The sequence below is a fragment of the Giraffa tippelskirchi genome, chromosome 1 (genome assembly GCF_054371585.1).
Source record: "Giraffa tippelskirchi isolate mGirTip1 chromosome 1, T2T-mGirTip1v1.2.pri, whole genome shotgun sequence".
In the NCBI taxonomy this organism is placed as follows: domain Eukaryota; kingdom Metazoa; phylum Chordata; class Mammalia; order Artiodactyla; family Giraffidae; genus Giraffa; species Giraffa tippelskirchi.
The window spans coordinates 197,150,872-197,167,056 of record NC_137275.1 but is presented as its reverse complement, the minus strand read 5'-3'; the positions used below and the strand labels follow the sequence as shown (position 1 = coordinate 197,167,056).

Below are 16,185 nucleotides of genomic sequence, written 5' to 3'. Positions count from 1 at the left end.
AATCACACTCAAACTCTGCTGCTACCCCCATCACTGCCTCCTTTTTGATCTATTTGTAACTGTTTACTTTCTCAGGCCGTTTCACTCACTGCTCCCTCTGTCTTCTCCCAGCCCTTCCTCTGGCTGGTTCCTGTAAAGAAACTGGTGGTCTCTGTTGTGGCTGCCATGTATGCATCTAGAAACCAGCCATAGACAGGAGTAAACAGAGGGGTGTAGCTCTGTTCCAATAAAACTTTATTTATAAAAGCAGGCGAGGGGCCGGTTTTGGCTCTATGGTCATTGTTTGCCACCCCCTGACATTTTCTTTGTTTGTTTATTGTCTGGTCTTGCCTCTTTCCTTCACTTGGTCTCTCATAGTTCTTGACCTACGGTAGACACTGTGATTATCTTTTAAATGAGTATTATTTGGTAACTGTGTTGCTTTTTGAAGCCCTGGTGAACCCTGGTGTGAAATGAAAATACCTCCTTCCATATTAATAAACAAGAAATGTCACAGCCATCACCGATTTCTGGCCTCCAAATGTGAATGAGAGCTCCCAAAAGTGCAGACGCTGCCACCCCCAAGGGTGATTGCTGACGAGCTGGGGGAATGCAAGAAGCAAGGCGAACAAGGAAACAGGATTGGCCCCAGAAAGCTGAGGTGCATTTGAAAGGAATGAATTCAGTGAGCCCAGAAGCTTGCATCTCCCCATACATATAATGCTAAATTCCTTAACTTGATACCCAATCTTTGATGTTCAGAATGCCTGCTCCCTTTGTTACAAAGTTGTATATAGCCTGACTTCCCCTCCTGCCTCTTTGGAGCAGTTTTCTCAGAGCCACTGAGATGCTGTCTCCCTGGCTCAGAGTCCTAAACATTCCCACCAAATAAAATAACTCTACTTTCACATTCTGACTGTATTTTTTAGTTGACACTGGTTTCTAGTTTCCTTTCTTCTAGCACCTTCTACCCCCTGGCAATTCAGCTTTCACTTTCTCATTGGCAAAAGTGACTAAACATCAGCAGACTGATGGGAGATCAAGAGCCATCTCCAGTCTGGGAAAGACAGATAAGAGAATGGAGAGGTGATGTGGCTCTCTGCATGTGGCAGGATGCAATTAGACCCACAGGATGGGAGCAGCAACTCTTAATTATGCAAATACAGTTTACTTGTGGTGAATTCTAAATTTTGGGCAAGCTCCCAACTTTGTCCTATTTTTTCAAACTATTCCTGGGCATCTTTCTTTACCATCTAGTCTCAGACTTAGGAAAAGCAACTACTTTTAATATCAGTTTACAGAAAAGCTGATTAGAAGGACAATCAAACAAAATAAAAATAAGCTGACTCCTCAACCCCCTTAAAACTAGTGTTTTAAAATCAGGAAAGAATAGACCTTGATATGATAGTAAAAATGGATACCAGTACAAAATCTAAGCACAGCCCCCCTGCCCACCTGTTATAACAAGCTCCCTTTTTTTCCAGGAGGAGAACTGGTTTGGCTAAGTAACCACAGAGTTCTTGAGCAGGTTTGGAGGGCTGAAGGGGGCTTTGTTTAGCAGTGGAGGTGAACAGAGGACAGTAGAGGGTGCAGCTCCTTATAAGAAAGTGATACCTACCATGCATGGTGGAGCTAAGGGGGCCTCCAGAGACCCCTAAAGCAATGGTGTGCTGGGAAACCAGCTCATTACAGGGGATGGTGGGGGGAGCAGGCAGGGGTTTCGGGCAAAAGGTGAAGCCTGACCGGTGATTGCTGATTCCTGTGGTGTAAATACCACTACCGCAGCTGATTTCAGCCCCGAATGTGATGGCACTGAACATGCAGTTGGGGAGAGATGTGTATGGTGGGCTCTCCCAGACACTACCAGAGGCTCCCACATGCCACCACCCCGTCATCTCCTGTTGAACTGGGTCAGAGAGGAAGATGTGCTGTGTTCTTCCTTCCCTCACAAGCCCCAGCTCGGCTGCCCTCTCCCCTACCTGCCCAGATGCAGATGTGCTGGCTGCAGGTCTCACCTCCCACAGTCAGCCCCCTGCGTTAGGGATGTTATCTCCTCTCACTCTCCTCCATCCCACCCTCCGCTGCCCCATGCGGCTCAACAAGTTGACTTTGGTTCTGTTTTCAGAAGAGAAAGCTCCATGGCTTACCCCTAACAGATGTTTAAGAACACGTTCCTAGGATTGACAACTGATGAGAGGTGAAAACACAGGGAGCATTTCTGTTGCTAATTTGGCCCTGAGAAACCAAATGGCAGAGCAAGGCAACTTACGGCCAACCCCCTCTGCTGTCCCAGACACAGACTTGACCCAGTGACTGCGCTTAGGATGCATGTGGGGTGGGTGGGCAGAGGGTGGCACCACCCCTGGGGGTGTCAGGAAAGGTACAGAGGCAGTTTTTCATTGGTTTCCACAAGAATGTGGGAGGGGATGCTTGACTTTAGATCCTTGGGGGCCCTTGCATCCTGCAAGGACAGGAAGTTCCACCCACCCCCAAATTCTGACAGCACCTCAGTAAGAAACACTGCAACCTGAAATAGAAAATGACACAGAAAGGAATGGTGATAAAATGCCTCTCAGTGTAAATTACCTTCTTCCGTTCCCCTCACCCACTGTACAGGGTTATGGGCAGTCTCCTCCTGCAGATGATCCAGATTACCATTGCAAATAAATTGCCTTTCTTGGCTTTCTCTGCAGGTAGAGCCTGCTCCTTGAGGCAACCGCCCACGAGTCCTCTGCGATGCATTCTCCAGGGACACACTGGGACATCATGATCATTTTCAAGAACCTGGTTCCAGTACTGGGTGTCCCGAAATCCCAAGCAGTTATTTATTTTGGGATTTACTTTTTTTTTTTTTTTTTAAAGATAGAGGATGGTTAGAAATGTTTGGCAGTCAACTCCTCCCTTTCTGGCTAATGGGAAAGCTGAGGTCTAGAGTCGTTTGAAGGCATGACTAAAGCAAATGATTATGTGGATCTTGTTGAACGTGAAGTTGGGGAGACTCCGCTGAAAGGCACAGGGCTCTGCATTACCTTGAGGGAAGTGACCCGTGTCTGCCACCAAGCGGTGACCCCATTGGAGGGAAGGAGCATCCTGGGCTGTTGAAGAATTGACTCTGAAGGAGTCCTGAGCCCCTGATCGAGCCCCAAAAGCAGGCATTTCTGTTTTGGTTTGGGTCCCCGCTCTGTAATTAGCATGTTGCTTAACCTCGTGGAGACCGGGTTTCCTGCAGGAACATCCGCATCTCAGGGATGTAAAATTACAGTGCTGCCACACACACTGCGCATCAACGGTGGCTGTTACTAAAAGTGACTCTCAAATGTACCCTGCCACGGCTGCCATTGCTGACACCCCAACAACTGCTCCTGGGGGCTGGGTCACAAGAGGGGGCCCCCACGGAAGCCTCCATGGTCCCCCTGGACCTGGAGGGTGGTCTGCAGGATGCGAGCTAGGATGCCGACTGTGGCAAACACACGGTGCTCACAATGTGTAGGCACTGCTCTAAGGACATCGTTTACACCACCTGCCTGACCCTCACCACCATCCTGTGAGTAGAACTGTACTCACCCCATTTAACAAACAGGGAGACTGAGGTCCAGCCTGTTAAGCAGATTGCTAGTTCACCCAGCATGAAGGTGTGGCAGAGCGGGGACTCCTGAGTCTGTGCTCTCAGCCTTTACCCTATATTTTGCCTCTCAAAGCAAAGACAAGAGGGGAACCTCCCAGTAGATTCTGGGTTCCAAGAGGGATGATGTACTATATTCACAGGCATCGTAATGACTTTCTTCATTGCCTTACAAAAATCATAGGATAATGGTAAAAGACTAAATGCTGTAATATTGCTTCCTCCACTGCTCTTGAAAAAATCTAGACATCAAAAAGTAAAAGTACAAATTAATGGAAGGAAAAAAAAAAAGGAAAGCCCCAAACTGGGGCTGTGCAAGAACCCATGCCACACCGAATTGAAAATTCCAATCTGAAGACAGCCACCCTTCCCTGAGCTGCATGTGGCTTCACTTACTATTTATATTCCTAATTATAAAAGTGGCTGAAGCATAGCAAGAAATACAGGAATCAGATAATGGGAGAAAGTGCTTTGAGCCCCACCCATCCAATCCACCCAACCTTGGCTATCTTGTAGAGTGCTATCCTTCCTGTCTTTTTTAATGGCATCTGTCTGTTGTTTCTGACCTGCTGTAATGGACATCTGGGCTTGTTTCTAGCATAGCAATGTTTTTAAATAAAAGTACCTTCCTAAGGGGTAGATGGGCACTAAAACACAGCACAGTCCAAGGAAAAGCCTTGTCCCTTGGCCAGAAGAGGGTGTTTCCTGGGGTGACCATTAGACCACGGAAGATCATGGTGTGCAGCTGATTTTTGCTTTAAGATGAACAGGCTGCATCTTTCCCTGGAGCACTGCTGTGTAACAAGCGTTTCTGGGATGATGAACCGCACTCCAAGCCAAGAAAGTATGAGGCAACAGTACTGTCCAGAGTGCTACACTTGTGAGAGGGGCTGCCCGTGCACCAACTGAGCTCACAAAACACCCGCAAAGATGACGCTGGGCTCAGAGCAGGACGGTGGCGCCAGGGGAGGCAGGCAGGTTAAAATCCTGCTTTGTGGAATTTGGGAAACCTAAGAATACCTGATTCAGCATGTTTATATACCTGCTAAGGTGTTGAGCCTAATAAAGTGTTTCTTCCTAACAGTGGACCATACTAGAGGTATTAACTGTAAAAATGTGTACTCACCCAAACGTGGAAAGGCCAGATTTGCTTCGGTTTCTTTCCACTATGAGTGAATATTATAATGGGGAGTCAATTTAAAACAGCCCTTATTATGGAACTTCCCTGGTGGTCCATTGGCTAAGACTCCGTGCTCCCAATGCAGGGGGCCCGGGTTTGATGCCTGGTCAGGGAACTGGATCCCACATGCTGCAACTAAAACCCGGTGCAGCCAAATAGATAAATATTAAAAAACAAACAAACAAAAGATACTGTTTCCAAAAAAAAAAACACCCAGCCCTTAAAGTGTGATAATCTGTCTATAAACATAGAATTCTATACTCAAATGCAGGGCTCCCTACAATAAAATCCAGCAAAAGTCAGAGGTTGCAAACTGGTGGCCTCTGAGTCAATCTGGCCTGAAGTTGTGTTTCATTTGGCTGAATATCACTTCAAATAAAGTGAACTTTAAGATTAGGAGATTTTATGTGAAAGTTCGTTGTTGATTTGCTGACAGACTCATAGGTTCCTGCACCCCCTACCCCCCCCCCCACCCCGCCTCTTGTTTTGCCTGTAAACAAAGTTTTCCCTTGCTTTTCTAGTCCAAATTCTCCCTCACAGTGAGACAGTCTGTGGTGGTACAGAGTGGGAGAACATGAAGTCCAGAGTTAATTTAAGTTTTTCCTCTAAGAACGTGTGAATAAGGCAGGATCTCTTTCCAGAAATTCTAGATCAAAGAGGAGACTGAATCTCAGCAGTGGCCTGGGGGATCTCAGTGTTTACCAGTTCACAGACTCCTGTGAAAATCCATTATCTTCCCCAGGCCAACTCCAAGCACTGAAATCATTCCAACCTCTGCATGTGTCCCCTTGCCCTTCCCCTGTAACCAGGACCAAGGGACCACTATGACAATTCAAACTTTTAGTAGCTGTGAAAGTTAAGACATTTTTATCCCTCCCCCCCCCCAGGCACGTCTCAATTTATATGGCAGGATCTTTGTAGGATACCCTGAGCTTATTTTAAATAATACTTTTTCATGAACACTTAAATTAACTGAGTAATTTTAAAAATTTCTATAACATTTGTCCTTTTTTAAAAAAATTATTACATGATTATTATAGGAAGTTTGGAAAAAGCAGAGTTATGTTTAAAGAAGAGACTGTTAATTAAGAAAGCAAAACCCAAAGACACCACTGTTAACATTTTCTTTCTATGTATTTTTAAAAAAATAGTTGGAATTATAATGTGCACATAATTCATCTTCTGCTTTGCAGCCTAGGAACATCCTAAACATTAAATTCCTGTTACTAAAACCTCTTCAAGAACATTTTAAAGGCCAAAATCCATTCCATTTTATAGCTGTATGACAGTTTATCAGACATTATTGTTGGTCATCCAACATTTCCAATTTTTATCGCCAATTTTTATAAATAACACTGCAACGGACATCTTTGTGCATACAACTTCTTTAAAAATGCATGTCTTTCATTTCTTTAGGATAGAGTCACAGACAGAGAATCCCTAACTTAAAGGGTGTGACTATTTTGAAGTCTCTCAGTACACACTGCTGTGATGTGGGCTAAAACGGCATACCTGCATTTATTTATTTTTGTCATGTCTTCTTAAACCTTATAGCCATGCTGTTTGGTAAGCTGGAGCATATGTGATATTTTGGAGCTCGAAACATTAAGAAAGAAAGAAGCACGGTCAGGTTTTTCATTTCCCCTTTACTTCACAGTGGGCAGGTATTATAGACAGGGTGAGAAGAGGAAAATCAGGCACAGTGACCGCAAAAAGAGGCCAGTGATTTCCAAGTCCTGACACAGAAGAAGAAACCAGAGAGGTAGCCGACACGTTTATGCAAATCGATGAGCAAACCACAGCCCAGGACAGGTGTCTTTTGGTACCACCTGTGTGTCCAACAGATTGTTCACTCTCAGTGTTTATAAGGGACAAGACAGAATTTTTCACATAAAAAGCACAGAGCATTTCAGAGCACAAACAATTTCTCACCTTTCGGAGTCTTGTGAGGAGACCTGCTACGTGTTCGTGCTGTTCCGATTTCGCAAGATCTTCTGCTGTCTTTCCATCCTGTTGGAGAGAAATGATTAGTTTTTTCCTTCACTGCAGAGAACTGTGTGTTCCACACACCAACACCATCTTCTGAGACAGAAACAGTGTAACAGGCATCAGAAGCAAATAAGGTGGACAAAAGACCCCGTCCTGAATTACTCCCTTTTCTGTGGAATCCTTATTTCACTGATTGTCCAGGAAAGGAAGATAATGAAAGTAGGAAAAAACCATGCATTGGTGCTTTGAGGTCCAAAGGCAAGATATCTCAGGCCCAAAGGCTTTAATCAAACCGGGCACCTCATTAGCAGGCAGATTATTCTGCATCCTGAACCTCCCTCCAATTAGGCCAACGATAAAGACTGTCATTAGCTGCCAAATTCTAGTTAGTGGAAGCTAATGTCTTAGAATCCTTCCAGGGACAAACCTCAGCACTCATATCAAGCTAGTTACTGGTAATTACTGTGCATTTCAAAGAAAAGGCTGTGTTTTACAGACAATTTGGATCTGAAGATCTTCAGTGAAACATAAAGGTTGGAAATAAGGGTCCACGGCACTTCAGTGTTTGCTTTTTAATGAAAGAATTTTCACAGGGCTGCAGTTTCATACTGAACGAATTTGTTTCCAGGCTGTGAACATGCACGATGATGGCTAACGTTTTTCAAGCGCCTCCTCAGAGTCTCAGGGTGTTGAGCGTAGTAACCTCAGAGGTGCTCCGGGGCGGTGGGAACGCTGGCTGTTCGCCCACCACAGAGGAGGGATTGGAGACTGAGGGATTGCTCTGCTGCAGCTTAGGAATCATTACAAATTGAAAAGTAGAAAAGATGAGAAGCAATTTCCAAAGAAATAAAAGCAATATTTCTTAAATGAGAAGACTAAGCAGCCTTTGACCCATCTGTCAGTGTTTACTAGGGCCAGTTCAAGTACCATTCCTGAGGAAGCAGGGGGATGCCTGGATCTGACTGACAGCATACCTGCCAGTCTCGCAGCCCAGGACACAATCCCAACCATCACATCACCTCAGCCTTGGCACTGCTGACATTCTGGCCAGGACGATTCCCTGCCATGGGAGGCTGTCCCGTACACTGTGAGATGTCAAGCAGTACCCTGGCCTCCACCATTAGACACCAGCAGGTTTCCCTTGCACCAGCTGTGCCAACCCAGTGTCTCTGTGCTGTGCGTAGTCGCTCAGTCATGTCTGACTCTTTGAGACCCCATGGACTGTAGCCCACCAGGCTCCTCTGTCCATGGGGATTCTCCAGGCAAAAATACTGGAGTGGGTTGCCGTGCTCTCCTCCAGTGGACCTTCCCAACCCAGGGATCAAACCCAGGTCTCCCACATTGCAGGTGGATTCTTTACCGTCTGAGTTACAAGTGAAGCCCTTTACCATCTGAGCCACAAGGAAAGTCCAGTGTCTCTGGACATTGCCAAATGTTTCCTGAGCAGTGAAACTGCCCAGTTGAGAAGTATGGTCGTAGGCTGTGGTCGGAGCTCTGGTGGGTGCTCCTGGGGGGCATGCTCTGCACTCATGTTGCCCACCTCTCTCTGCCCACTCCCCGCTGTCAAGTCCTACAGTGGCCCCAGTGGGCAGACAAAAGCTTCTAGTTTGCTTTGGGGTGAATGAGTAAGTTGTCAGACACCGCATCCACACAAGGGGGTCATACCGAACTGTTTAGGTCCTTACTGACATGATAAGGACAGGCTTTACTTCTCAAACCTCATGGCGCCCTGGAATCATTGGGATTTTTAAGAACTTCTGCTTCCAGGTTCCCACCCGCATACTCAGCTTCTACCTTTCTGAGGTGTGACCTGGACATCAGGATTCTAAACCCTCCCAGGTGATTCTATTGTGCAGCCAATAGAATGGCTTCCAACTAAGGCAACGGTTCCAATAGGTTTTGGAACCGTTGCCTTAGTTGGAAGAAATCTGAGCCTCATCTTAAAATTTTCTATCTTCTGGTGTGAGTGACCATAGATTTCTCTCAAAGGCCTTAAACCTGCATAGCACACAGATGCAGGATGTTTGTTCACTGGCAAAGTTATTCTCCACTGTCAAGTCTCTCAAATGACAGAAAAACTGCCACCAATACTTCTTTATGTTTGCATGGTACTTTACAGTTTGCAAAAGGTATTGCTCTAAAGGACACTGTTCAGCTTCCAAAAGAACTCTTTGCCAGTGTATGGAAAGAGGCTGAACTCTAGAGTGAGAAGGACCCAGGTTTAATTCAGATTCTGCCCCTCCCAGACTGTGTGATCAGTCACTTGGCCTCCTAAAGCCTGGGTTTCTTCATCCATGAGATGAGAAATGACACTCTACTGCATAGGTTCTTGAGCAGATTAGAGAAAAACAAATAAATGAAGCACCATGGGCAGAAAAAGCAAGCAGCAGTCATTAACAAAAAAAGGGCTGAGAGTGTCCCCAGCGTCCCCCTCCCCAGCTTTCTGTTCAAGAAGGAAAGGGGTAGGAGCTAGATCTCCTCATCCCAGTCCCATACTAAGCAAAGTGCCAGCTCTGAAGCTGGCCCACAGGTGAGCCCAGCACTTTCTGCCTTCCTTGTCATACACAGTGGTCTAGGAGGCTGACATCAGTGAGAAGGTGACATTTGAGTCAAAACCTGAAGGAGGTGAGACAGCAAGCCATTTGGATACCCAAGGAGGTTTTGCAAAAGGAAAACAAAAACAAATAACAACAACAACAAAACAGCAAGTGCCAAGGCCCTGAGACAGCATAAATAGCAAGGCTTCGTCCCATTGCTCAGGGGTCAAACAGGGCTGGAGATACCGGATGCAGGTCTGAGTTCCCAGGTGCAGCTGCAGCCATGCGGCTTCTGAGAGGAGCAGGGGGCAGAGAGTGGGAGTGCAGCTGGCCAGGCGGGGTGGAGCAGCAAAAAGACCTAGAGCTGGAGGAGGGCAGCAGAGGTGGGAGGGGAAGAAGGGCAAGTAGGATTTTCTTATCCAAGGCAGGGGTGGGTGTCAGGGAAGTACCATGTCCTGAAGAGATAACTAGATGTGACTGCTGTAGGTGAGAAAGACATCAAAGAAAGGCAAGGAAGGAAATGCTTGGAGAATTACAAAGTCAGAGTGGGGCTTACACTCGGGGTGGGGGGTTGGGGTGCACTCTGGCTGGGACAGGCCACTGGGAGCTTCTGGGGTGGCCTCTGAAGTTCTGTTTCTTGATCTCAATGTGGCTACAAAGGCGTTTGTCAAATTTACCAAGTTCTTTTGTTCATGTCCTTTCTTAAAAAGAAAATCTGTCTTATTTTACAGCAAAGAAGTTTTGAGGGGCTTCCCAGGTGGCTCAGCGGTAAAGAATCCGCTCACCAAGCAGGACACATGGATTCGATCCCTGTGTCAGGAAGATCCCGCGGAGGAGGAAATGGCAACCCACTCCAGTATTCTTGCCTGGGAAATCCCAAGGACAAAGGAGCCTGGTGGGCTCTACAGTCCACGGGGTCGCAAAGAGTCAGACATGACTTAACGACTAACTAACAACAACAAAAAAGCAAAGTGACTCCCTCTGTTGAGTCACAGGAATTCGACGACAGACTGTGGAGGGTAGAGAAGTGGGAAGCACGGAAAGAGAACAGATAGTCAGAAGACTGTCCAGCCATCCTGGCTGAGATCAGGCTGGGAGGGGAAAGGTAGCAGCTAGGGGGCGCTGTAGGGTTGAGGGCTGTGGTGCTGACCGGGAAGAACTGTGCTGTCAGGCAGAGGAGAAAAGCCCGCTGACAAAACCGGCTGGAGGGTGTTGTCCATAATGCGGCAGCCAAATTCCAAGGACAGAGGAGCCTGATGGGCTACAGTCCATGGGGTCACAAACAGTCAGATACGACTGAGCGACTAACACTTTCATTTTCACTTTCCAGTCCCCATGCAGCTCCTGGGGCTGGAAATGTGCAGCTAAGATGTGCTGTGGATGAAGACTTAAATCAGAGAACTTAAATCAGACAGATTTTGAAGACTTAAATCAGAGAACTGGACATATCTCAGTAATTTAAAAATAATGATTACAAGTCAAAATGATAATATTTGGCATATTATGTACAAAATATATTACTTTATATATTACTTTTAGTATTTGACTGATACTGACTTCCTGTCTTTTTCCTCATCAGATGTGGCTATTAGAAAGTTTAGAATGACACAGGCAGCATGCTGTCCTTCTATGGAGCCAGACTAGGCCTGCCTCATTGCACCTCCACGATAACGCCCTTCCTGCGTAGAGCCAGCGTGGTTTCCACTGCGCCTGCTGGGGAGGCCATGCACATCTAGCCCTGTCACCCCTCTGCGCTCCAGCCCATAGTCCTTCCCCTGGGCTCAGACTGTTCTCCTCTCTCTCTGAGGAGTGCACTTGACCTCTGGAAACTCCTGGGGACCCTGGCTCCCAACTGGCTCAGGTCCCACTCTGTAGCTGCATATTCACTGTGACCCTTGCTGTTGACCCTTGGTTCTGACTCTCTCCCACTAGACTGGAAGTTTCTCAAGGGAGGGGCAGCTCACCCATCGAGGCCCCACTGTGTCCCTTGTGTCTGTCTGGTGTGCAGTGTGTGCTCAATATCTGCTGAATGAATAAACAATGGAGCCCCCAGGAAGTGGACTCGCAGGACCAAGAAGGAGCATCTGCAGAGAGCTGGGGTGGGCAGGGAGTGGAAGTACACCTGGGAGCCTCCAGAGGGGAACCCCAAGGCTGGGGGGCAGCTGCTGTGGGGAAGGCACAGGGAGATAACTGTGGCCTCACAGAAGTCAGGGCTTCCCTGGAAGCTCAGCTGGCAAAGAGTCCATCTGCAATGCAGGAGACTCGGGTTCGATTCCTTCCTGGGTCAGGAAGCTTCCCTGGAGAAGGGAACAGCAACCCACTCCAGTATTCTTGCCTGGAAAATTCCATGGACAGAGAAGTGTGCCAGGCTACAGTCCATGGGGTCGCAAAGAATCAGATATGTCTGAGCAACTTTCACTTCACTTTCACAGAGGTCATGGGGAAGCCTGAGGACCCAGCAGAGGCCAAAAACCCTGACCCACACTGCCAGGCTGGCAGGAGCAGCTGCTGGCATCTTCACAGCCATTGTCAACGGTTTACTTTTTATGAAGCAACATCTGTAAAAAAAAATATTTCTTCTTGTAAAAATGTATATAAGTGCTCTATTGTGGAGTAACTGGACTGAGTGCCTAGACATGGTTGGGGAAGGTTTGATAATGGCACATCAGGTTCATAGGTGGCTGTGGGTGGGCTTGTGATGGTTGAGCAAGTACCCTTAGAATGTCCAGTCCCATGTAGAGCACTGGTCATCACTGGGACTGCAGAGGAGCCCAGCACAGGGCTCAACACTGCAGAAAACAGACCCTCTGCTTGTGGGGAGGGAATGACATGCTCGTCACATTTGTGCAGCCAGGAAGGCAATGCCCTAGCCCGGGGGTTAGCAACCATTTTCTGTAAAGGGCCTGAGAGCATATATTTGGGGCTCTGAGGGCCTTAGGGTCTCTGCTGCAATTGCTCAAGTCTCCCCTTGAAGAGTGAAGATGGCTGCAGACAATATGTAAACAACAGGCATGGCAGTGTCCCAATAAAACTTTATTAACAGAAGCGGGCAGCAGGCTGAATTTGATCTGTGGCCCACAGTTTGCCATCCCCTGTATGACTCTCCAGCTTCAGATCCCTGATTTTCCCAAGGTTAGCTGCCATGTTTTAAAACTCCAGTGGGTCTCCTCTAAAGAAACAATTTATGTTAGCAAAGCTCTTGTGAGTTTTAGGAATCTCCCACATGAGCCAGTGGAGACTCAACCCACTGCTGGGCCAGAAACAGCTCAAAAGATAATGTTTCACTGCAGCTGTGAAACAGCAACCTTATCTCATCTGCAGACACATTGTTCCTCTCTGGTATCCTCGAAATGAGGATCAAAGGGTTTCTTCTGCAGGGAGGTACCAGGTCTGGAATGGGGAGTGTCAGGAGCCAGGGAAACTAAAGGAACCTCATTTTAAAATATGCTGTGGCTTCCCAGGTGACGCTAGTGGTAAAAAAAAACCCCGCCTGCCAATGCAGGAGACATAAGAGATGTGGGTTAGATCCCTGGGGTTGGGAAGATCTCCTGGAGAAGGGCACAGCAACCCACTCCAGTATCCTGGAGAATCCCGTGGACAGAGGAGCCTGGCGGGCTACAGTCCGTAGGGTCGCAAAAGAGTCGGACACGACTGCACGCACACGGGCCTCAGAGCAAAGTCAGACTTTTCAAAGATGAGAGGACAGCTCTCGTCACCTGTTCCCCCTCACACTGAGGGGCCTTGCTCCTCCCTCTCTGAAAGCCCATGGCCCCTCCAGTCCCCCACAGTGGAGGGGGCACATTTAGAAAAGATAAACACACAAGCTAACACAAAACATGAAGGCCTGTTGTGTAACACAGGAAACTAAAAGGCCAGTGGGAAACAGCAGGTGTTCTGGCAGCTCGGGTCTGGGGAAAGAAGAGGATGAGGCATTAGCAAGATCTTACCCTGGGTTTGTGTGGGCAGATGTTTACATAACTGCCTGCGGAGGAGCTGGAGCTTAATAGCAGCCTGTCTGCTCTGCAGTGCAGTTGCCAAGCAATACCTTCCCTCTCGTGCCCTCGAGGCCTGAGACATTTGCAGTCATTTTCTCCTGCCAGAGGGCTACTCACCGAGGTCAGCGCCTCCACATTGGCACCTGTCAGACACAGGTAGCGGACCACATCCAGAATCCCGTTGTTGGCGGCAAGGTGCAGAGGCGTCCGTCCATACTGCAGGAGACAAAAAGACCCGGGAGAGTCCTCACCTTTGCTGCTGAGGATGACGTGTGTGGAGGGATCTCACGAGGCCAGCACTGTGTAAGGATCTGGCAGCCATCAGGAAGAGACAGGAGGCGAGGTCCCCTCTGTCCAGAAACTTGCCATCTCCTCGGGGAGGCAAGCCAAACAAAATGTTTTCAAGTGTTTCTCAGTTAACAGAGTGACTTTAAAATAAAACTTCAAAGGCTGAAAGAGTGGGAGGCTTATCATAAGATAACTAAATTAAGTCTCCTGCTGTGCTGGCAGAAAGGAGGCATGAGTCAGGGCTGAAGGCCCCAAAGTTCCGGAAAAATTTGCACTGTGGCTCAGATTTAGATACAGCAAGGGAAGAAGGCATGGAAGGACAGAAAGTGAAGGCGCTCTAATGAGGTGAAATGCCAAGGCCATACCCAACATTTTTGATTGCCTATGGCTCCCAAACCGTGTGCCAAGGCATCTAGGGGCACTGCAGTGTATTCAAGGGGGTGCTGAGGAGTATTTTAAATTTTTGATGGAACCAGCAGGTTCAGACACCAGGGAAACTACTAGCTCCAGGTAGTTCAGTGTCTCAAATTAGCTGGGACTGCCTTCCTCTCAGTGATATCGTGTATGCACAGCACGGGGTTGGCAGCGGCTGTGATACGAAGCAGGTATCTTGTGAAGATTCACACAGAACAGGATATAGGGGTGGCGGTGTCCACTCTGAGTCCAACGTTTAAAGAGTTGTGATGTGCCCAAAAAGCACAAACCTTCCATTAGTACACAACTGTGGTCAATCGAGAACGAAATAAAAATAGCTTTCTTTCAATTTATGTGAATCATTTGTTCCAACAGCTCCTGAAATATTAGGTTGTTTGGGTTGAATAACTTAATAAACAGAACTTAAGCAGCCTGGAGTGCTGCAGTCTACGGGGTCGCAAACAGTTGGACCAAACTGAGCAACTGAACAACAACAAAGGTATTTAAACAAGTTTTTTTTTCTTTTTTGGCTGCGCCATACAGCTTGTGGCATCTCAGCTCTTGACCAGGATTGAACCTGGGCCATGGCAGTGAAAGCCCAGAATTCTAACCACTAGGTTACCAGGAAACTCCTGGAACTTAAGGTTTTTCTTTTGCTCTGGGGAAACCAGGAAAAAATAAATTACTTTACACAATGGACATTATGAACTGAGCAAGTTTGGCTCTCTCTGTTTTGTGCTGTTTATGTGCAAATAAATGTAGGTTTTTGTTAAGAAGTTAATGCACTCATTTAGCTCATTTAGAATATCCAAACAACATAGAAGGATACATGGTAGAAAAATGAAGTCCTTTCCTTCCGTTCCCCCAAGTTCTCCCACTCAGAGCTAGCCCCATGCAAACGTTCCAGGCTTTTCTCTATGAATTCATAAGTGGAGAGAAATAATTTGAAAAGCGAACACATAATCATACTCCACCTTCAATTCTGTCAACTTGCTTTATTCACCTGATAATAGACTGTGAATACTTTTCCACATCTATAAGGAAATCTATTACATTCTTTCAGATACCTGAATAATATTCAATATATATATATATGTATCATAACTTATTTAGCCAGCCTGCTGAGGATGGACACTTAAGGTGGTTCCATCTCTTGCTATGATAAGTAATGATGCAGTGTGTGTGCATATTTATGTTTTGTTTACTGTTAACTCCTAGAGTCATTTAGAAAGCAGGTATGAAGCTTTCAAATACCCCAGAGCTAAAGTGAAAAGTAAGGAGTTGGTTTGGAAGATTTGGAGGATGTGTTTGGATTTCTGTGTAAGGAAGATAGTCCTGGGTAACAAGATGCATAGTTTTATAGAAGGGAAAAAGGTCAAGGAAGAGACACATGATGAATAAAAGACTAGGAGAGTTTACACTTTGATGGCCTCCAATGTTTGACCGAGCAAAACTCAACCTCCTTAGCATTATATTCGAGGTCTTTTACCATCTGGACTCAATGCCCCTTCCCGGCTGCCTCCCTCTTCTTGAAATATGCTTTCCCCCTCTTCTCCATCTGTCCAAATCCCAATCATTTAAAATAATCACCTCTAAACAGCTTTTCCCAGTTTCTTCAGTGTCCAGATGCCCATGCTTCTGGAGCACCAGTGTCTCTATCACAGTAATGATTATAACATGAGATGCTCTTATAGTGAAATGTCCCTGTGTCTGTCTGCAAGCAGCCTGAGGACAAGAATCATTCCCTGCTGCCCACCTCCCAGCCCCCTCACATCGCACCTGGCACAGTGTTGTCAGAAAAAGGTATTCATTCATCAATACCTGGCAGGCACGGAATTCTTGGGCAGGATCCTGGGTGTGTCCACACATCTGTGTGTGTGTGTGTGTGTGTGTGTGTGTGTGTGTGTATGTGCGTGTACACCTGTGCATGTGCCAACATGCTTTTTCTCCCTTTGTTGATCAGAAGAACCAATCCAGAAGGGAACAAAGGGTTAAGGGCATGCTCTCTGCATCGTCCAGTTCCTCTCTTCTTCCACGTTCCCCGACGCGGCCAAGTTAAATAGCCAGTCTCCCAATCTTCACATGAGAAGAATGCAGATAGAGAAATGCCTGTTTCACTGCAATGACTGTCAGAAATCGTGACAAGTTCCTGTCACATACTGGTGACAGGGGTAGGATCTG

At 46.8% G+C, this 16,185-nt stretch overlaps 1 protein-coding gene across 16 annotated transcripts in view; it reads right to left on the bottom strand.

Annotated features, from left to right (window-relative positions):
• The window catches only part of DAPK1 (death associated protein kinase 1), a 217,711-nt gene that overhangs the window by 35,605 nt on the left and 165,921 nt on the right, over nucleotides 1-16,185 (bottom strand). For 5 of the 16 annotated variants that reach the window (XM_081522267.1, XM_081522295.1, XM_081522256.1 and 2 more), the window contains 2 exons: nucleotides 13,420-13,518; nucleotides 6,714-6,791 (listed from right to left, as the gene is read on the bottom strand). In XM_081522267.1, the coding sequence (XP_081378393.1) occupies nucleotides 6,714-6,791; nucleotides 13,420-13,518 (177 nt within the window). Of the gene's footprint in view, nucleotides 1-6,407; nucleotides 6,611-6,713; nucleotides 6,792-7,327; nucleotides 7,561-12,321; nucleotides 13,216-13,419; nucleotides 13,519-16,185 lie in introns of those variants that run through there. The other 11 variants (XM_081522339.1, XM_081522320.1, XM_081522330.1 and 8 more) reach the window with 5 other exon arrangements.